General features: G+C 45.0%; 1 protein-coding gene across 1 annotated transcript in view; it reads left to right on the top strand.

Annotated features, from left to right (window-relative positions):
- Nucleotides 1–22,616, top strand: part of SCEL (sciellin) — a gene marked incomplete at both ends in the record, with an annotated part of 113,163 nt that overhangs the window by 68,590 nt on the left and 21,957 nt on the right. Inside the window, 5 exons of the mRNA XM_080689489.1 lie at nt 68–124; nt 15,984–16,046; nt 19,030–19,122; nt 19,805–19,876; nt 22,242–22,316. Coding sequence (XP_080545615.1) covers nt 68–124; nt 15,984–16,046; nt 19,030–19,122; nt 19,805–19,876; nt 22,242–22,316 — 360 coding nt within the window. The remainder of the gene's footprint in view (nt 1–67; nt 125–15,983; nt 16,047–19,029; nt 19,123–19,804; nt 19,877–22,241; nt 22,317–22,616) is intronic.

A 22,616-nucleotide genomic window follows, 5' to 3' on the forward strand; every position in this document is an offset into this window, starting at 1 on the left:
TTGATTGACCTAGCCCACCCCCCAAACCTATTACTAATCTGAACTCTTTCTTTTCTCTTCTAAACAGCCAAGACTTGGACAATCTTATTAAAGTGAAACCTTCTGCGCTCAGAAACACCAATCGGTAAATGACCTTGTCTGACTATTTTGAGATTTTCTCAAGTTTCTATCTAGGGTAGGAATTTTCTTTCTTTTTAAAAGATGGCTTTTTATCTTTCTTTAGTGTTTCAAATGAGGACACAATTATAACCTGTGTATCTCCTAGCAATAAGGAAACATATTATACTCTTCTGGAATCAATTGTACTATTTTGGAACCAGTTCTGGGCTTCCTGTTTGCACTGAGACAAGTTAATTTTTGTTATCTACAGGAAGTAGAGTTTCAAGACTGAAATGAAAAATGGGTAAAATTAGGTAATAAGACAAAATATTTTTTGAAGAAGAAAGCCTGAACTGACAGCTTGCCTGGGCTCACCAAATATAGCAGGTTTTAATCTTGTACTTACACCTTGAGTTTTGAAGTGATTTGATAATTTGCTATTTTTATGTGATATCTTTTACTCAAAGTGCTTTATTAATAAATAATTCACAAGGTTGATCAAGGTGGCACATGCCTGTAATCCCAGTACTTGGTAAGCTGGAGAGGAAGATCACAGGTTTGAGACCAGCCTCCACAACTCATCAAGACCCTCAACAACTTAGCAAGACCCTGTTTCAAAATAAAAACTAAAAAAAAGTAGAGAGTGTAGCTCAGTGGTAGAATGCCCCTGGGTCCAATCCTCTGTTCCCCCAAAAAGATAATTTATCAGTGTGTACTATAGAAAAGGTCCAAATTACTCTGCTGACTTGAAATTTTATTGTAATTAATAATAACTGGGAGCCGGTCATGGTGGCACACACTTGTAATCCCAGCATTCAGGAGGCTGAGACCAGAGGTTTGTGGTTCGCAGACAGCCTCAGCTACTTAGTGAGGACCTAGGCAACTCAGTGAGACCCTGTTTCAAAATAAAGAATAAGCTGCGTGTGGTGGCACACGCTTGTAATCCCCACGCTTGGGAGGCGGAGACAGGAGGATTGCACTGGTTTGGAGCCAGCCTTGCCGGCTTAAGAGACCCTGTTTCCAAATAAAAAAAAATATATAAAATAAGTCTGGAAGTGTATCCCAGAGGTAGAAGGGCTTCCAGGAACCCCAGTACCACAAAAACGAACGAACAAACAATAAAACAAAACAAAAATAAAGAAAGAAAGAATAAAAAAAAAATAGGGCAGGGGGTATAGCTCAGAGGTTGAATGCTCCTGGGTTCCATCTCCAGACCCGCAAATAATAATGATAATGATAATAATCATAATCATAATAACAACAACAACAATAACTAGGAATCATAGCCCAACATTCTGAGGTGAAGAGAACAAATTATTTATATAAGAAAAATACTTTGAACCCAGCAGGAGAAAGAGGGCAGTAAAACACATGGATTAGCCTAACTCTTTATTTTCTGCATTAGTACCTATTCTATTCTTTCTGTTTTTATGTTCTTATCACTGGGTGTTAGGAAAGCATAAAGGTAGTTAAAGAGCAGATGCTACTTAGTGTTTATTTTGCACCTAGGCAACTTGGCGATGTGTATATATATTTAATCCTCAGAACAACTGTTTCAGTTGATATTCTCACTGCTGTAACACAAAAGATTTATTTGCTCACAGTTTTGAAGATTCTGTGGTTCAGTGCATGTCAGGCCAGGTCTGAGAGCTCAGGATATGCAGAAAAAAGCAGAGAAAGGGAGAGAGCCAGGATTTACTCTCACATCAAGGAGGCTAGAAGTAAGAGAGAGAACAAGGGAGGAGTGGAACCACCCCCAAAACCACACCCTCTTCAACCAAGCCCTTTCTCCAACATAGCTGCCTACCCTCTGTGCGGTCTCCAGGGACATTATACATTACGGAAACCCCATAAAATATATTAAGGCACCTTATTTTTCAGGAGAAGAAATTATAGCTCAAAGATACTAAAAAGCCTTCTCAAGAAAGAAATGATGCCCTGGATCTAAATTTTTGATGTCACTACCTAGAGGAGTAACAAAGATATGTGCCCAAACGACTTCAGGCCCTTTTCTTTCCATCCTTCATAATTCCTACCCTCCTCTTTTTTCCCTATAACCAGTTAGAGGACTACAGTTAGATATGTTTACTCCTCTGTATTCTTATTAAATTAAAAGGAAGAGAAAAAGCACTTGCTGCACAAAGTAGGGTTTTTTTTCATAATGTTGAGAATCAAACACATGGCCTTAAACATGCTAGTCAAGATCAACTACATCCCTAGCCCTTACACCTTACACAGAGACGTTTGCTTGTGTGTGTGTGTGTGTGTGTGTGTGTGTGTGTGTGTACCTCCAGCTTTTTAATTTTTTGTTTTTGAAACAGGGTCTTGTTAGGTTGCGGAGAGTCTTTCTACATTTCTGAGATTGTCCCTAAACTTGCACACCTCTGGTCTCAGCCTACCAAGTACTGGGATTACAGGTGTTTACCACCATGCCTGGCTTACTGATATATATTTTTTTAATGGCTGAAATAACATTAGGCTTTGTTTGTAGATCTTGCCACTGATAAGAGTATGGAAATAACTTTGTTAAGTGGAACTATGTATTGTACTGGTATTTGTTGAGGTGAGTCTTTCTTTTCATCAGTAATTGTTTTAGGAGGTCCTCAATCATGTTGGAAAAGGGTTTAATAACCATGTTGTGCAATTACAGTAGAAAATCTCTCTCTCTCTCTCTCTCTCTCTCTCTCTCTCTCTCTCTCTCGCTTCTCCCTCCTCCATCTCTCTAATGTGCTATGTGGACAATGGAAACTTTCTCATAAGAGCTTGTGTCTTTTGTTTTATTGAAATAGAGGCTAATTTTTTTAAAAAGGTGCTATTTGTTTCAGTAAATCCTAATTAAATATCCATAGAAAGAGAACATTTTTCCTATACAAATATGAATATTATAAAAAGAAAATTAAAAATATTGATTATCCTATTGTTTTAAGATGGCATCTTGATCCACAAATCTAAACTATGTCTTATTATTCTTTAATAGCATACCTGATTTGATGATAATCAGCTAGGATGTCCAAGAATTATCACAGAACAAACAGGAAAGACTGAACTCTTTGAAAAGAGCCAGATGTGCTGGTATCTACCTGTAATACTAGTATTTGGGAGGCTGAAATAGGAGGATCACAGGCTCAAGGATAGCCTCAGCAAGTAATGAGACTCTTATCAGCCTAGAGAAAACTTGTTTGAAGATAAAAAATAAAATAGGACTGAGGATGTAGCTCAAAAGTAGAATGCCCCTGGATTCAATCCTCAGTACAAGAGAAAGAAAGGAGAGAGAGAGAGAGAGAGAGAGAGAGGGGGGGGGGAGGGGGAGGGAGAGAGAAGAAGAAGAAGAAGAAGAAGAAGAAGAAGAAGAAGAAGGAGGAGGAGGAGGAGGAGGAGGAGGAGGAGGAGGAGGAGGAGGAGGAAGAGGGAGAAAGAATAGAGGGACAGACAATATTCAACTGAGTCAGCCACCTATATCTCCAGTGTATCCATGCTGCTCTCTTGATTTTAATGTGGGCGGAGAAAAGAGCAGTTTAAAGCACCTCCCAGAAGGACAAACAGCCATAAGGTACTTTTGCATCGATTCAGTGAGACACAAGCACTGATTACTTAATAGTGTAACAGCAGTGAATCAAAATTCTTTTATGTGACTTTGCTGATATTTCCAGCAGCTGTATATTTATTCACAGTTAGGGGCTGAATCAACTTCAGGCATCCATCAGCATGTAAGCAGGCATCCCTGAGTGCCTCCTTTGAAAACAATAACCAGAACAAATGCAGATGTGCCTAGAATTTCCATTTATTCCACAAGGAATTGCATGACTTTTGGTAGCAACATAAACGAACATTAAAAGGAGTTATCTACAGCCTATAAACCATGGTTAGACTAATTATTAAAGCTCTCAACTTCTGCTCCCAAATAGATATTGAAGAGGGCACCAAGTGCACCTAGTGACGCTAAGGCCTTTACAGGGAGAAAAGGCATCATTTGCCTAAAGCAGAAGCAAATATTCCTGTTTGTGGTATTATACTCCCATCTCTTTTAAAGCTTTCTATCTGTTAACACGTACCAGCAAGGGTTTAGATTTCCAACAAGAAAAAAGCCCCTCTCTATCTTCCAAGTGCGTACATCGCATACTTCTATTCAAACCACAAACCCGGGGATAACCTTGACTCTTCCTATGCCTTCACTTCTCATCAGTCAGTCACGTTGTCTGCCTCTGATGCTCTCAGGAAGTGGACCAAGGCACTACACCATCCCCAATAGTACTGTAGTCTAGATGACTGTTCAGCCTCCTACCCAGCTCCAGTACTGCTAGGCTTGCCTCGTGTCCTTCAGTCCATCTGCACACTGCAAAGTAATCTTCCTAAAACCCAAATCTCACCATGTTATTCGGATTTAAACTCTCAGTGGCCTTCCATGGCCACTGGGTAACAGCCATGCTCCTTAATCTGGTCTCCAAAGCCATTGTGATCTGGCCTCTGTGGCCTTTGCCACCTTCATACCCTGTTCCTTTCTGCCTATGAGCAAATTCCATCCCTACACACTCTGACTTGCATGGTCTCCACTCCTTGTTGTGTGGATAACTTCTACTTATCTTTCAGGCGTTGGTCTGGGTGTTTCTCACTCGAGCTCTGGGAAGCCCCTCTGACCTTCCATGTCTGTGTCAGGTGCTTCCTCTCGATGTTCTCAAGCTCTGTGTCCTTCCTGTTCCATAGCCTTTATCCTTTAGGATAAACAGTTAATCATCTCTCCCTGACTGTTAGATGGTTAATGGTAAGAATCAGGTCTGTTTTGTTTCTTTACCGACTGTGCATAGCACAGTGGCACAATGTCCAGGACATGTCAGATGTTCAACATGTATTCTGTGCAATAAGGACTAAATCTCAAACTGACCATGCTTTATGATAGTCCACTTAGATAAAAATCTATGAATGTTTTCTTATGACTGGTCTTCCTACTTGAGCCAATAACTATCTTTTCTCATAATATTCTCCTTGCCTCCGTCTGTCCTTCTTTCTTTTACAGTACTGAGAATTGAACCCAGGGCCTCACCTATGATAGGCAAGCACTCTACCACTGAGCTACATCCCCTTATTTTAAGACAAAGTCTCACTAAGTTGTGCGGGCTAGCCTCAAGCTTGCAATTCTCTTGCCTTAAGTCTCTCCAGAAGCTGGGTTTACGGCTGTGTACCACCATGCCCAGCTGTTCACATCTCAATAAACCATAGTGAATGAGAGCCACAGAAATTATTAGTTACATCTTATATTTAAAACACCTAGCCGGGTGTGGTGGTGCAAGCTTGTAATCCCCACACTTGGGAGGCAGAGACAGGAGGATCATGCTTATTCGAAGCCAGCCTCACTGGCTTAAATAAATAAATAAATAAATATATAAAATAGGTCCGGGAGAGTAGCCCGGAGGTAAATGGGTTTCCAGAAACCCCAGTACCACCGAACAAAAACCACTTAAATTGTTTGAATTGTTTATTAACCTGTTAATTTCTTTAATATAAGATGTGTAAGACACCTTCATTGAAAAGAATTATAAGACTATCTAAAGTTGGTTCCATTCTGCTATGTCAATTCTGTAAGGTTTTTATACCAGTTATTCTCTGTACTCTATATTCCTTTTGGGGAGATGAATATTCTTTTCTGAGTTAAAGTCCAATATCTATGATTTTTTTTGTGTGTGTGTGGTACTGGGGGTGGAACCCAAAGGCTTTCTACCTCCAGGCTATACTCCCAGACCTTTTTTTCATATTTTATTTGGAAACAGGGTCTCACTAAGTTGCTGAAAGCTTTACTAAGTAGCTGAAAGCCTCACTAAGTAGCTGAGAGTGACTTCGAACCCCTGCGATCCTCCTGTCTCAGCCTCCTAAGCGCAGGGATTACAAGCGTGTGCCACAATGCCCGGCAATAATATCTATGATTTAGTTCCTAGCATAAAAGAAATACCATAGTAAACATTTATATGGAGACTCTTAATTTTGTAAGTATGTTAGATACTGTATAAAAGCAAATTAAGTTAGCGCCATAGAAAGAAACATATTACTGCCTATTAATAAATGCCTCCTACACTCACATGAGAGAGAAAGAGCAGTTGAACTGAGCTAATAACTTTCTCTCATCAAAGCTTAGGAAAAGGTGTATAGTTGGAGACATAATTTCTTAGTCCTCAGAATCTCTATTTTCCCCTTAATTTGTTCAGTAAAGGAGTTATGCTCCTTAATGTGGCTGTGAGAAAATTATACTATTATGACATGAATACATTTTTATACTCAAAAACAGATAACTCCCATTCCCTCCCCCACTTTTATTCTGAAATCTACTTTTGAAAAGTATTACTAGTTAGCTAGTGTGGTGGTATATACCTGTAATCCCAGTATTTGGGAGTCTAAGACAGGAGGATAGCAGATTCAAGACCAGCCTCAGTAACATAGCAAGACTCATTGCAACCTAGCAAGATCCTGTTAGAAAATAAATAAAATGGGGTTGGGGGATGTAGTTTAGAGGCAGAATGCCCCTGGGTTCAATATCTGGTAAAATACACACACACACACACACACACACAATTATTATTTACAATGGTTCACAATTAGCAATTCTCTGTATCTATAGCAAATTGGTGATTTCTTTGGAATTAATCTACCATCCCATAAATGCACAAAATTATAAGGTCTTCCTTTCACTGAGACTGCAATGGCAAGGGTTTAGAATGAAACATTCACTCAAGCCTGCAGCATTTGTCTTGGACTTCTATTAAAAAAAATTCATCTCACACTTTGACTGCCACAGTGTAAAAGACACCATGCAATAGAGGTGATCTTAATTAACCAACAAAAATTTATTTCCATATGCTTTAGCTCGAGAAGCTTATGGAAAGTCTGTTTTATACAACCCTGTGAATAACCAAAAACAAGTACCATTTTGTAGTTTTCACAGGAACTTTCTAGCTTGCTTTAAATATTAGTATAGGCCAGACCCCTGGAGAAACCAGGCCCAGTAAGACGCTGGGTTCTGGGCGGGGGTCGCGGGCTGGGCACGCCAGATGGGGCCCGGGTCGCGGGACTCTGGGCCCCAGACCGAACTGCGCATAGCACGCCAGATCCCTGGAGAAACCAGGCCCAGTAAGACGCTGGGTTCTGGGCAGGGGTCGCGCGCGGCGCACAAAAGCCGGGGCCTGGGTCGCGGGACCCTGGGCCCCGGGCCGAACTGCGCGTAGCACGCCAGACCCCTGGAGAAACCAGGCCCAGTAAGACGCTGGGTTCTGGGCGGGGGTCGTGGGCGGGGCACGCCTAATGGGGCCCGGGTCGCGGGACTCTGGGCCCCTGCCGAACTGCGCGTAGCATGCCAGACCCCTGGAGAAACCAGACCCAGTAAGACGCTGGGTTCTGGGCGGGGGTCGCGGGCTGGGCACGCCAGATGGGGCCCGGGTCGCGGGACTCTGGGCCCCTGCCGAACTGCGCGTAGCACGCCAGACCCCTGGAGAAACCAGACCCAGTAAGACGCTGGGTTCTGGGCAGGGGTCGCGGGCTGGGCACGCCAGATGGGGCCCGGGTTGCGGGACTCTGGGCCCCAGGCAGAACTGCGAGTAGCACGCCAGACCCCTGGAGAAACCGGGCCCAGAACAGAAAAAGATAAAGAAAAATATCGGAGAGGTGGTAAGAAAGCCGTTATGGATGCCAGGACACTGGAGATGCAGACAAAACTTATCTAAATGCACTGGAACTTATGGAAAAATTCGCCGTGAAAGAGGACTGCTATTTCTCTATATTGTTAAGAATCTCAGACATCACATATAAGGAGAGAGTTTAGCGGAGACCAAGGAGAAATGCGGTGCTGAAAGAGTTCTTCGCGATGGTGGTAGAGACTTGTATTCAGGAGAAGCAGAAACCGGATCTTACCAACTTTATTTTTTTGGAGAAATTACACCAAATGTCGAATGCTACCATCACGCATGCTTAGGAACACTGGACAACATTCAGAGTGGAAAAAGAGCCTGGGAAGGATTTGAAACGGTGGAGGCAGTGGCAATGCCAGTGGCCAATATTCGGGGGAGGCAGAGATCTGATACATTACAACTGGAACCTTTGAAATACTAACCACAGAGACTGTGATCGGAACCTGCTGAGGGGTTAGGCGGGCGCCGGGGCCAGTGGCCGACATCGGAGCTTGCTGTGAGGCAGGGCCACTACTGAGGCCTCCGTGGCCGGGATTGGAACCTGCAGAGGGGTTAGACCGATGCTGGGGCCAGCGAGGCCGGCATTGGAGCCTGCCATGATGCAAGGCTTGTGCTAGGGCCTCCGAGGTCGGGTCCGGAACTTGCTGAGGGGTTAGGCCGGTGCTGGGGTCAGCGAGGCCGGCATCGGAGTCTGCCGTGAGGCAAGGCCAGTGTTGGGGCCCCCGAGGATGGGACCGGAGCCTGCTGAGGGGTTAGGCCGGTGCTGGGGCCAGCGAGGCTGGCATCAGAGCCTGCCATGAGGCAAGGCCGGTACTTGGGCCTCCGAGGCCAGGATAAGAGCCTGCCGAGGGGTTAGGCCAGTGCTGGGGCCTCCAGGGCAGAATAAGAGCCTGCTGAGGGGTTAGGCCGGTGCTGGGGCCAGCGAGGCCGGCATCGGAGCCTGCCTTGAGGCAAGGCCGGTACTGGGGCCTCCGAGGCCAGGACAAGAGCCTGCCGAGGGGTTAGGCCGGTGCTGGGGCCAGCGAGGCCGCCATCGGAGCCTGCCTTGAGGAATGACCAGTGCTGGGGCCTCCGAGGCCGGGATCGGAGCCTGCCGAGGGGTTAGGCCGCTGCTGGTGCCAGCGAGGCCGGCATCGGAGCCTGCCTTGAGGCAAGGCCGGTACTGGGGCCTCTGAGGCCGGGATCGGAGCCTGCCGAGGGGTTAGGCCGCTGCTGGGGCCAGTGAGGCCGGCATCGGAGCCTGCCGTGAGGCAAGGCCGGTACTGGGGCCTCCGAGGCCAGGATAAGAGCCTGCTGAGGGGTTAGGCCGGTGCTGGGGCCAGCGAGGCCGGCATCGGAGCCTGCCTTGAGGCAAGGCCGGTACTGGGGCCTCGAGGCCAGGATAAGAGCCTGCCGAGGGGTTAGGCCGGTGCTGGGGCCAGCGAGGCCGGCATCGGAGCCTGCCGTGAGGCAAGGCCGGTACTGGGGCCTCCGAGGCCAGGATAAGAGCTTGCCGAGGGGTTAGGCCGGTGCTGGGGCCAACGAGGCCGGCAGCGGAGCCTGCCGTGAGGCATGACCAGTGCTGGGGCCTCCGAGGCCGGGATCGGAGCATGCCGAGGGGTTAGGCCGGTGCTGGGGCCAGCGAGGCCGGCATCGGAGCCTGCCGTGAGGCAAGGCCGGTACTGGGGCCTCCGAGGCCAGGATAAGAGCCTGCCAAGGGGCTAGGCCGGTGCTGGGGCCAGCGAGGCCGGCATCGGAGCCTGCCTTGAGGCATGACCAGTGCTGGGGCCTCCGAGGCCGGGATCGGAGCCTGCCGAGGGGTTAGGCCGGTGCTGGAGCCAGCGAGGCCGGCATCGGAGCCTGCCGTGAGGCAAGGCCGGTACTGGGGCCTCTGAGGCCGGGATCGGAGCCTGCCGAGGGGTTAGGCCGCTGCTGGGGCCAGTGAGGCCGGCATCGGAGCCTGCCGTGAGGCAAGGCCAGTACTGGGGCCTCCGAGGCCAGGATAAGAGCTTGCCGAGGGGTTAGGCCGGTGCTGGGGCCAACGAGGCCGGCAGCGGAGCCTGCCGTGAGGCATGACCAGTGCTGGGGCCTCCGAGGCCGGGATCGGAGCATGCCGAGGGGTTAGGCCGGTGCTGGTGCCAGCGAGGCCGGCATCGGAGCCTGCCGTGAGGCAAGGCCGGTACTGGGGCCTCCGAGGCCAGGATAAGAGCCTGCCAAGGGGCTAGGCCGGTGCTGGGGCCAGCGAGGCCGGCATCGGAGCCTGCCTTGAGGCATGACCAGTGCTGGGGCCTCCGAGGCTGGGATCGGAGCCTGCCGAGGGGTTAGGCCGCTGCTGGGGCCAGCGAGGCCGGCATCGGAGCCTGTCGTGAGGCAAGGCCGGTACTGGGGCCTCCGAGGCCAGGATAAGAGCCTGCCGAGGGGTTAGGCCAGTGCTGGGGCCAGTGAGGCCGGCATCGGAGCCTGCCTTGAGGCAAGGCCGGTACTGGGGCCTCTAGGCCAGGATAAGAGCCTGCCGAGGGGTTAGGCCGGTGCTGGGGACAGCGAGGCCGGCAGCGGAGCCTGCCGTGAGGCAAGGCCAGTACTGGGGCCTCCGAGGCCAGGATAAGAGCCTGCCAAGGGGTTAGGCCGGTGCTGGGGCCAGCGAGGCCGCCATCGGAGCCTGCCTTGAGGCATGACCAGTGCTGGGGCCTCCGAGGCCGGGATCAGAGCCTGCCGAGGGGTTAGGCCGGTGCTGGGGCCAGCGAGGCCGGCATCGGAGCCTGCCGTGAGGCAAGGCCGGTACTGGGGCCTCCGAGGCCAGGATAAGAGCTTGCCGAGGGGTTAGGCCGCTGCTGGGGCCAACGAGGCCGGCAGCGGAGCCTGCCGTGAGGCATGACCAGTGCTGGGGCCTCCGAGGCCGGGATCGGAGCATGCCGAGGGGTTAGGCCGGTGCTGGGGCCAGCGAGGCCGGCATCGGAGCCTGCCTTGAGGCAAGGCCGGTACTGGGGCCTCCGAGGCCAGGATAAGAGCCTGCCGAGGGTTTAGGCCGGTGCTGGGGACAACGAGGCCGGCATCGGAGCCTGCCGTGAGGCAAGGCCTGTACTGGGGCCTCCGAGGCCAGGATAAGAGCTTGCCGAGGGGTTAGGCCGGTGCTGGGGCCAACGAGGCCGGCAGCGGAGCCTGCCATGAGGCATGACCAGTGCTGGGGCCTCCGAGGCCAGGATAAGAGCCTGCCAAGGGGTTAGGCCGGTGCTGGGGCCAGCGAGGCCGGCATCGGAGCCTGCCTTGAGGCATGACCAGTGCTGGGGCCTCCGAGGCCGGGATCGGAGCCTGCCGAGGGGTTAGGCCGGTGCTGGGGCCAGCGAGGCCAGCATCGGAGCCTGCCGTGAGGCAAGGCCGGTACTGGGGCCTCCGAGGCCAGGACAAGAGCCTGCCGAGGGGTTAGGCCGGTGCTGGGGCCAGCGAGGCCGGCATCGGAGCCTGCCGTGAGGCAAGGCCGGTACTGGGGCCTCCGAGGCCAGGATAAGAGCTTGCCGAGGGGTTAGGCCGGTGCTGGGGCCAACGAGGCCGGCAGCGGAGCCTGCCGTGAGGCATGACCAGTGCTGGGGCCTCCGAGGCCGGGATCGGAGCATGCCGAGGGGTTAGGCCGGTGCTGGGGCCAGCGAGGCCGGCATCGGAGCCTGCCGTGAGGCAAGGCCAGTACTGGGGCCTCCGAGGCCAGGATAAGAGCCTGCCAAGGGGTTAGGCCGCTGCTGGGGCCAGCGAGGCCGGCATCGGAGCCTGCCTTGAGGCAAGGCCGGTACTGGGGCCTCTGAGGCTGGGATCGGAGCCTGCCGAGGGGTTAGGCCGCTGCTGGGGCCAGTTAGGCCGGCATCGGAGCCTGCCGTGAGGCAAGGCCGGTACTGGGGCCTCCGAGGCCAGGATAAGAGCTTGCCGAGAGGTTAGGCCGGTGCTGGGGCCAACGAGGCCGGCAGCGGAGCCTGCCGTGAGGCATGACCAGTCCTGGGGCCTCCGAGGCCAGGATAAGAGCCTGCCAAGGGGCTAGGCCGGTGCTGGGGCCAGCGAGGCCGGCATCGGAGCCTGCCTTGAGGCATGACCAGTGCTGGGGCCTCCGAGGCCGGGATCGGAGCCTGCCGAGGGGTTAGGCCGCTGCTGGGGCCAGCGAGGCCGGCATCGGAGCCTGCCGTGAGGCAAGGCCGGTACTGGGGCCTCTGAGGCCAGGATAAGAGCCTGTCAAGGGGTTAGGCCGGTGCTGGGGCCAGTGAGGCCGGCATCGGAGCCTGCCGTGAGGCATTACCAGTGTTGGGGCCTCCGAGGCCGGGATTGGAATCCTGCCAAGGGGTTAGACCGGTGCAGGGGCCAATGGCCAGCATCGGAGCCTGGCGTGAGGCAAGTTCACTCCTGCGGCCTCCAAGGTCGGGACCAAAGCCAGCTTAGGGGTTTGACCGGTTCAGGGGCCAGCGAGACCAGAACTGGGTCCTCCCATGAGGCAAGGCCGCTGCGTGAGCCAGCGAGGTCTGGATCAGTCCACTGAGTAGCCAGGCCACTACTGGGACCATCAAGAGTGGGATTGGTACTTGCAACGCAGCATGCACAGAGAAATATCGCAGAAAATATAAATCAGACGCTTCTCTTAATCAGCAATAACTAGGAGGAAAAGGGCAACAGGAAGAGGTTGAGCTATAGAAAGGGCCCTATAGTGAAGCAACTAATGTGATCAATCAGAGGGTATGTAATACTGGAGGACGGAGCCTCTTTAAAACGCAGGAGGTACATAAACAAATGTATCAAAGTAAATCACCAAAGAAGTGTGGGATGGAGGGAGGGGGAGGGAATGGGACGGGGGCTGGAGGAGGGCTAATTGGATGATGTGTGCTTGTATATCCTCTCAAGTCTTGTACTCCAATGTGATTGATATATGACTACAATGCACCAATTTAAAAAATAAATTAATTAAAAAAAATATGTACCAATAAAAAAAAAAAAACTAAAAAAAAATAAATAAATAAATAAATAAATAAATAAATATTAGTATAGATTATTCCTACTGAAATCTTACAGCCCACTCAGCCAAACTTGATAAGTGGTACTGTTTAATAAAACAAGAAAAACCTTATGAAGCCACTAATAATATAGCTCACTCCGTGATTCACACCACCTTGGGAGCATGCTTCTTTGAAGGCACACAGAGGTTCCACCTTTCGGTTGATTATGCTAGTTTTTGGATTTGGAAGATTCTGGCTTCATCTTCCTGAGGCTCAGATCCATCCTCTCTCCCCCTCACAATAGCTAGAGTCCAAGAGCTTGCGTGAAAGGCATGCTGGGAGCAAAGACGCAGGATGTGTAGCACTCTTGAGTGGCAAGTGCCAGAAGAATTGAGGATGTTCACAGTCTGGCTGAGCAACTAAGTGTAATCTCACTGTGAGAACAGAAGCTGATCTGGATTCGTTTGTTAGGACTGCCCTGACAACATACCACACACACACTGGGTGGCTGAACCACAGAAATGTATTTTTGCACAGTTCTGGAGGTTGGAAGTCTGAAGTCAAGCTGTCGGCAGGGTTAGTCCCTGCTTAGGCCAAGAGGGAGGAATCTGTTCCAGGTCTCTTTGGCTTGTAGATCACTACCTTCACCTTGTATCTTTGCCTAATATTTATGGAACAGCTACTGTAAGGTCATTTTAGATTCTAATATCAAATTTTAATGAAAGCCACCAGCTTCCTTAAATGTAGCATACAGGTCCTCCAGTATTCTTAGCAGTGGAACGAGACAGCTTTCTAGGACAAAATTCAGATTCTCCAAGATTCATCTGTCCTGGTGGTCTTTCACCATGCATCACTGCCAATCATCCCAGTTTAATGTTACTAGGAAACTGGATTATGGAATACCATGATATTTCATTTAATTTTATGCCAAGTATTCCCAAGTAAAGTATGGTTAAAAACATTAAAGTTGAGCTTACCTGTAATCTCAATATTTGGGAGTCTGAGACAGGAGGATCACAGGTTCAAGGCCAGCCTTGGCAATTTAGTGAGACTGTTAGTAATTCAGCCAGATCCTATTTCCAAATTAAAACAAAAAAAAAAAGGCCTGGGGCTGTAGGTCACAGAGTGCCTCTAAGTTCAATCATCAACACCAAAAAAAAAAAAAAAAAAAAAAACCCAAAACCACATTAAGGGGAGGGTCACTTAATGGCTAAAACTGTTAAGATAATAGTAGAGTGGCCCCTGATGCTGAGAAGGTGGTTCCAGTAATTAGTAAAGACCATTAGGGGTTAGGAAAACCCAAGCCTTCTGTCACCATTTCTAAACTTAAAGGATGTAAGTTGGGAGGTTACCTTAGTAGTTTTAACAGTATGCCAAGGAATTTAGTTTTGAATTTTATATAATTCAGATTGTAAAATCAAATGATTTTGATCCTTCTCAGCTACTTCTGAAGCATCATACTTTTTATATACATTGACTGGCATATTTCTACCAAATCTCACATTAAAAAGTAATTTACCCTAATTTCTACATTTTCAAAAGCAATGCAGCTAGTATTTTAAATGTGATGTTTAAATGTGGCTATGGGATACTGCCCAATTTAAATATCTTATCAATTATTGATGGCTTGGATGTTATATAGAAGTATTAAATCTCATTCCACATAAATATAAGGATGTTTCTTTTATAGCATTTTAACGTCTTATCAATATTGATTTTGTAATTGAAAATCTATATACTGCTTTCATGTATCAACCTTAGTTAAGGCCAGTATTTGGGACCATGGGAGGGGATATTTTTTAGAACTTAAACAAATTCCAAAGATGTGAAAATTTAGAAATAATAATGAAAAGTAGTCCCCCAAAACTGGAATCAGTAGGGCTCACTGCTATATTATGCTACTTCTATTAGCTTTTACTTATTTAAATTTATTCAGCACACTCACAACTGTAGTCTTTGTGCTGTGAGTTTTATTTTTCTCACCATATCATTATGATATTTAATGTTGGTAATCTTTTTAAAAATATGAAGTTTACAGCTGAGTGTGGTGGCACACGCCTGTAATTCCAGTTGGGAATCAACTCTCAACTTGGGAGGTTGAGACAGTAGGATCACAGGATTGAGTCTACTTAGCAGGACTCTTTTTCAAAATAAAAAATAAAAAGGGAAGGGATGTCACTTGGAAGTAGGAAGACTTTTTATTCTATTCCCAGTACAAAAAAAAAAAAGAAGAAGCATCAAAAGTTGATTAATTTGAGCCGGGAGTGGTGGCGCACGCTTGTAATCCCTGCGCTTGGGAGGCGGAGACAGGAGGATCTCGCAGGTTCAAAGCCAGCCGCGCTGGCGTAAGAGACCCTGTTTCCAAAAATAAAATAGGTCTGGGAGTGTAGCTCGGAGGTGGAACCCCAGTACCACCAAAAAAAAAAAGTTGATTAATTTACTAACTGGGTGTGGGTGACACATGCTTCTAATCCCAGCATTTGGGAAGCTGAGACAGGAGGATCACAGTTCATGGACAGCCTCAGCTACTTAGTGAGGTCCTTTGCAACTCAGTGAGACCTTGTTTCCAAATAAAGACCAAAAAACAGGGCCAGGGGTATAGCTCAGAGGTAGAATGCCCCTGGGTTCCATCCACAGTAAAACACACATAAAAAATTTTTGACTAATTTAATGAAAAAGGAAAGTAAGAGAAGATATGAGCCTTATTGTTCTGACTCCTAAACAATGCTCCTATTCAACAGAGTTCATGACAAAGGCTTTTCAAAATCAGGAAAAAAAAAACAAAGAAAAAAAAACTCTAGGAATTTTCAGGTTATAACAAATATGTAACTAGCTAATACATAAATAACATACAGAAGGACTTTGACTCTAATGAAAGGGCACACAATAATTTGTGGCCCTAAGTTAGTGCTCATTAAATGGTCGTTGAAAGTGACTATAAATCAGTGGTGTCTTTTCAGACCAGATTTTGCAAGCCTTCAAAAAATTTACTTTCTTACTTCTCTCCCACAATGGAATCCATGGTGGTGGTGGTGGTGTGTGTGTGTGTGTGTGTGTGTGTGTGTGTGTGTGTGTGTGTACTCTTTCTCTGATTATACACTTCTACCACGCTTCCATAGGGATCCCTGAGTGGTATGGATCAAAGAGCCCATTTTTTGATTTCCAGTCTCTCAAATCCTTAAAGGCCACAAGAGATGATATCTAAGATTATGTACTGATATTCAATTTTTTTGTTCTAATATTTTCTTATTTCTAAAAATTGTGTTATAACTAGAGACCAGGACCCAGAAAATGTAACTGAAGTAAATTCTCATATGTCTGAAAAAAAGAATGGAAGGTAAGGTTCATTATAATTTTCTTTCTGATGAGTTCCCTATGCACCTGTGTAAAATGTATAATCTTAGAAGACTTTCTGGGGAATTGAATTATATTATGGCACTTAAATATAAATACTATCCAAATACATAAAGATTATGGTACTAGGTACTTAACAACTGATACAAAAATACAAGTTAATTCTGTAAGAATTTCTGTTTGAGGACTGCTTCTTTATTGCTTAGTTTTAGAGGCATCATAGAATTTCAAAGCTATTTTCTTGGTCTGTGAAGATTTATTTTTACTTACTGTTGCCTGGTAGGTTTTCAGAGATGCAGAACACACTCTGGGAATCTCTTCCTTGGATACTTTGTGCTAAAAATGCACAAATTACTCACAGGCACAAAACAGGACCTAATTTTGAAAATTTTAACACCATAGAGTGTAATGGCTTTGAAACTGTTATACTCTGTTTGCCATTATGAAGAAAATTATGATAGAAGTTATATTTTGCTGTCGTTATAGAGGGCTAAAAATAGGATTAATAACTTATTTATTTATATAATCTCCTTAAGATAGTTTTGCCTTTCCTATTGAGACAGTGTGTGTGTGTGTGTGTGGTGTGTGTGTGTGTGTGTGTGTGTGTGTGTGTGTGTGTGTAAGAAATAACACTGATATTTTCTGGAGAGAGAGTAGAAGAGTGAAGAAAACAATTGGCTTACTTTTTTTCTCATAAAGAACTCTTCTTGGCCGTTTGTGGAACTGAGGACTGAACCCAGGGGCATTCTACCTTGGAGCTATACCCCCAACCTTTTTTTATTTTGAAACAGGATCTCACTAAGTTGTTGAAGGCCTCACCAAGTTGCTGAGGCTATCATTGAATCTATAATCCTCCTGGCTCAGCCTGGGATTATAGGTGTGCTCCATGCCCAGCTGGGCTCCTGGACTTTCTAGATAGTCTCTGTCTGTTCGTGTAATTCTCCAAGTGATGTGTTTTTTTATGATCCCAAGAAAGTCTTTGATAGAATGAGAGAGGATAAACTTTCAGAAGGACCTTCTTGTCCTGGAGAAATATTCACTATTTGGGGAATAAGAGTGAATTTTAAATTAACTAACATCATTCAAATATTTTTTGGAAGTGATTGGTGTTAAATAAATTACAAGTAGCGCCGGGCATGGTGGCACATGCTTGTAATCCCCGCACTTGGGAGGCGGAGACAGGAGGATCACGCTGGTTCGGAGTCAGCCACGCAGGCTTAAGAGACTCTGTTTCCAAGTAAAAAAGTAAAAAAATAGGTCTGGGAGTGTAGCCCGTGGGAGTGTAGTCCGGAGGTAAAAGGGCTTCCAGGAATCCCAGTACCACCAAAAAAATAAATAAATAAATAAATAAATAAATAAATAAATAAATAAATAAATAAAATAAATAAATAAATAAATTACAAGTAAATTATTAAGTATAATTGTTAAAAATATTTTTGTTCTTCTTACTTATTTTTATTTTTAAAAATTATTTTATTAGGCCAGGGATGGTGGCATACACTTGTAATCCCAATACTTGAGAGGTGGAGACAGGAGGATCATGGTTCACTGGAGAGCCTCAGCTACTTAATGAGGGCCTTTGCAACTTAGACCTTGTTTCAAAAATAAAGAATAAAAAATAGGGCTGGGAGTGTAGCTTGGAAGTAGAATGCTCCTGGGTTCTATCCCCAGTACTGCAAAAAAAAAAATTATTAATACACTGGAGTTACACATTTTCAGTGGGGTTGGTGTGACAAAAGACATACATGTGCAAAGCTTTTGGGGTACTCACTTCCACATCCAGCTTCCCATTTTAGTATAGTTTGAAAGATGCTCCAGTGTCGGTTGGTCTTGCTCATGAAATGGGGTTCTGTCAAAGGCTTTGATGAGGAAATAATATGTCACATTGAAGGTTGCAGCCTCAGCATATGAATTTTGTTGAATACAATTCAGCCCATAATAATCCTGTTTGTAAGTTATTTCCCTCTTCTGTTTGAGGATTTTGCAACTGGTGACTTTTGATTTTTACATTGCTGAGGACAATGCAAATACATTTCAGTTTTACTGATAGCCTTTGTCCCTGGAAGCTATCTATTTTTTGTAGATTGGGTTTTATATTGTAGATTATATTATTTGAATATTTTAAACAATTCCTCTCTGGGTTTATTATTCCTGAAATGACCTATTCTCATAATTATGTTAGAAAACCTTCAAGTAATACTATCTCTACCTTTTTACCTCTTAGTATCATTTTCACTATTTAATATCAACTGTAAGTTCATGAAACATCTACTTTAAAAACTAGGAAGAGATTTTCTGTATGTCAGAGATGGTATGTGAACAAGTGTCTCCTACTTTAAGAGCAATCTAGAAATTGAAATAACCACTTGTGTGAGAATAAGTCTCAAATAAGATCTCAACTCTTCTGTAGGTTTTCACGGTTCTCCCTTGTTAGAGTTGACTAACATGAAAGAGGAAAGGGAGTTAAAAATTTCACTTTTCTTGCATTAAGAATTTCCTTTGTTCCACAGGAAAAAGCCGATGTGCCTACACTTTGTTAAACGTGGTGACATTTTTAGATTGGCAGATATCTAGGTCAGAGTTCTTCTGCAATCTTCAAAGTACTGCCTTTCATTAAAAGCAAAGTGGGAACTGGAATGTCTCAAAGCAACCCCTGGATCATTTTCATTAAGTTGATAAATTCTCAGATATATCGTACAGGGGAAGCGTTCTAAAATGGCACCGCTGGTGTAAAAATGTTACGGAACCAATTTCTGATGCTTTCTGTCCTTGATAAAAAGATCCAAACACTAGAAAATGTGGCAACTTGCTCCTAAGACAGTGTTCGTGTGTTTTATGTGTATCTGTGCAGACCCCAGGCAGATACAGGGATTCAGTATAGGTAATATAATGTGAATTGGGCAGAATTATAATAAAACAAAAAGCTTCTAATTTCAGTGCCAAATATACCATTTTTTCTCTCTTAGGCTAGATGGCCAAGTCAATGGATTCACCAACACCCTGAACAATGAGTCTACAAGAACCTCTGCCTATTCTTACGAATCCAGGAACAATCTGAGGTACTGCAGTCAGTTAACAAGACAAAGGGCAGAGCTAGCTCCCTGTTTTTGTTTGTCTTTGAATCTCACATGCAAGCTGACCCTTCCTTTGAACTGCAGAAATTTCTAATTTTATCTGGGGTTATATATAACTACCATACACCAAAGAGTTGTTAGCAGCTTGGTTATTGTTGAGACATCTGGATAGGAAAGTATAAAATGTGGGTTTTCCTTAAAAAGACTATGATCACAAAAAAGCACGACTGTGGCAATGGTGTTGACATTCTTTGGCTAGATCTCAGTGTCTCATTAAATCAGATACTGTCATGATAGCTAAGATGCACTTTGAGGTTTATGGGGGGAAATTATGGCTTGGAAATATGAATGGGACATCAGGGAGGCAGACACTAAAACACACGACACAGATACTCAAAGTAATCTTTGTGTTTCTCGACAGATTTACTAAGAGATCAATTTTCATAATACTCTTGAAGTAGGTCAAAACAGTAGAACCCAAGAACAAAATGGCAGACACAATGGAATTTTGCAGAGTTGATAAATAGTACTTTAACATTTTAGTTTCAACGATTTTAGTTTAGAAAAAATGTATAAGCATGACACTTTGCATCGAATTAATAGCTTTGTCGTTTTTATTGTCTTTATAAATAAACTTCTGACCTGAAGTAAAATGGTTATGTTGCAGTTCCAGTGCTAGAACAAGGCATGTAAGACCAAAGGACACTGTCGTATATACAAGGACATATGTGGAGAACAGGTATTGAAATATATTCAAATATTTTGCTTCATTTTATAATTTTGAAATAATCTATGTTTAACAAGAAATGCCATCATTCTACAGTATGCCTCTTTCAAAGGGAAGGCCATTTAAGAGTATATTGAGTCCTAGGCATACAAAACTCTATGATGCTTTAGTATGAAGGTGTTGATAAGTAATCATCATCATTAGCCCGGCATGGTGGCGCACGCTTGTAATCCCAGCATTCGGGAGGCTGAGAACGGAGGATTGCAGTTTGCAGACAGCCTCAGCTGCTTAGTGAGGCCCTTCGCAACTCAGTGAGACCCTGTTTCAAAATAAAGAATAAAAAATTGGGTAGGGGGTATAGCTTGGAGGTCAAATGCCTCTGGGTTCCAGCCCCAGACCTGCAAAAATGATCATAATCATTGAATAGGCTCAGTAATATTTTAATATAACACATGTATACACCATAGGATTTCTTTTTTTTTTTTTTTTTTTTTTGGTGGTACTGGGGTTCCTGGAAGCCCTTCTACCTCCGTGCTACACTCCCAGACCTATTTTATACTTTTTATTTGGAAACAGGGTCTCTTAAGCCAACGCGGCTGGCTTCAAACCTGTGCAATCCTCCTGTCTCCGCCTCCCAAGCGCGGGGATTACAAGCATGCACCACCACGCCCGGCTACACCATAGGATTTCTAATTGAATGTCCTCATAGAAACATGGATGGCTATATGGTTTAATAAGCTTTGTGAAATCACACAAATATTCCTATACTAATTAGAAGTCCCACTTTAATTAAATGACTGTCTATTGTTGTTTACCTCTAATCTGAAATAAGAGGTATAGTTTTGAGTAGATGAATTCTGGCCCAAATTATAGGGAATTGATGTCCCATGAAATATGTTGCTGGGAGTAATGGATATTTAGGGCTATTTCAACTAGAGTCAGGAATTCATAGCCCATTTGGTCTTTAAGGAGTATAGGAACAAGAATTAGTCTAATTGTGGAAGAATCTAGTGGCAGAACACAAAAATGCAGATATACAAAAATTCCATTTAAGATATTAGGCAAACAAAAATAGGTAAGATTTTATTTAATATGAGGAGTATGCCTGCCTGTTCATTAGCTCAGTCCAGTCTGAAACACAGAGATAGTGCTATCCACATATCTGCTGTACCATTTAACCTGTTTTGGAGTAAATTTTAAAATAGTGAGTAGTTACTAAATAAAAATATATTGGCAAGTAGATAAATAATATCAAAATAATATTACAGTGAAGGCAAGACACCAAGTATTGGCATATAGAATAAAAATAGATGGACTTTGCAGGGTGTGGTAGTGCATCATGCCTGTAATCCCAATACTTATTAGACTCAGACAACAGGTTTGAGGCCAACCTCAGCAAGTTAGCGAGACTCTCATCGGCTCAGATCCTGTTTCAAAATAAAAAATAAAAAGGGCTGAGGGAATAGCTTGGTGTAGGAAACCAGATTTACCAGCCACGTGGCCTTAGCAGAGTAACTCTTTTGGCTTCAGTTTCCTCATCAATAAAACGGGAGTAATAATATATGCATCACACATAAATATGTGCAAACTCTTAGGGTAATATGGTTCATCAAACAGATTTTAGTTCTGACAGCAGTTTGCCTCTGGGCAATTCATATAGAGAGATTTCTCATTAGAAAGTCCCAAGTGAAGGCTATAGAATTCTCACTCACTGTAGGAACATGTTGATTCCACTTCTAATATATTCCCAGGTAGCATACGTACTTGGGAAGCAATTATGAGGAGCCAACTGGCTAGTTCATTATGGAGTTTGTTTGTTTCCAGGAAAGAGTGTTACAGGCTGGGACAACCTTCACCATGGACAAGAAAGGACTTTGGAAAATTGTACTTCTTTTGCTTTCCTTCTAGGTTACTCCTTCTTGCATGTTTTTAAGTTTAAAATGTCTAGATCTTTCTCTCAAAGCTCCTGTGTCTCTGTTTCTCTGCAGGAATGGTGTGTGTGTGTGTGTGTGTGTGTGTGTGTGTGTGTGTGTATTTGCCTGCCTTGCTTGGGCTTTGCTTATCCTTTATCCGTGCCAGACTATACAGCTTTATTTTAGTGACTAAGTATAAATGTCATGAAAATTGATTATTTATTTGCCTCTTCACATTTGTTCCTATGCTCCTCACCCTACTCTCTGTTTACTTTGGTGAGGTATCAGCTTGGAGGGGTTTTGTGCATCAATACCCCTACTGATTAAAAGATAAAAAGCATCAGAACATCATCCTGACTTGTAACATCACAAGAGAGAATGTGCGTGTGTTTTCTTACCTGTGCCTGGGTATGTACATCAATACCAGAGAAGACAGGCTGACTCACATGTGTGTTTGTTTCTAGCAAATCACCAAAGGGTGGAAATCAGGAGACTACTTCTGGAAAATATATACAAACTGTTTACTCAACTTCAGATAGGTGAGTATGACTATATTTCTAAATATATAAGTATATATATATATATATATATATATATATATATATATCCAAAATACGTGTGTGTGTGTGTGTGTGTGTGTGTGTGTGTGTGTGTGTGTGTTCTCACTGTCCTTTCTCCTGCAGATGGCTCTCTGGATGCTAACTATTATATATGTGCACGCAGAGAACAGAGTATAACTCTGCATCCAGGAATTTGCTGCTTGCCCTCCTGGCTATTACTGCTTTCTGATTTCAATGCACATTATTCCCACAGTCCTTTCTGTGCCTTACACGCTGCCT

Source organism: Muscardinus avellanarius (assembly GCF_963383645.1).
Source record: "Muscardinus avellanarius genome assembly, chromosome: 2".
NCBI lineage: Eukaryota > Metazoa > Chordata > Mammalia > Rodentia > Gliridae > Muscardinus > Muscardinus avellanarius.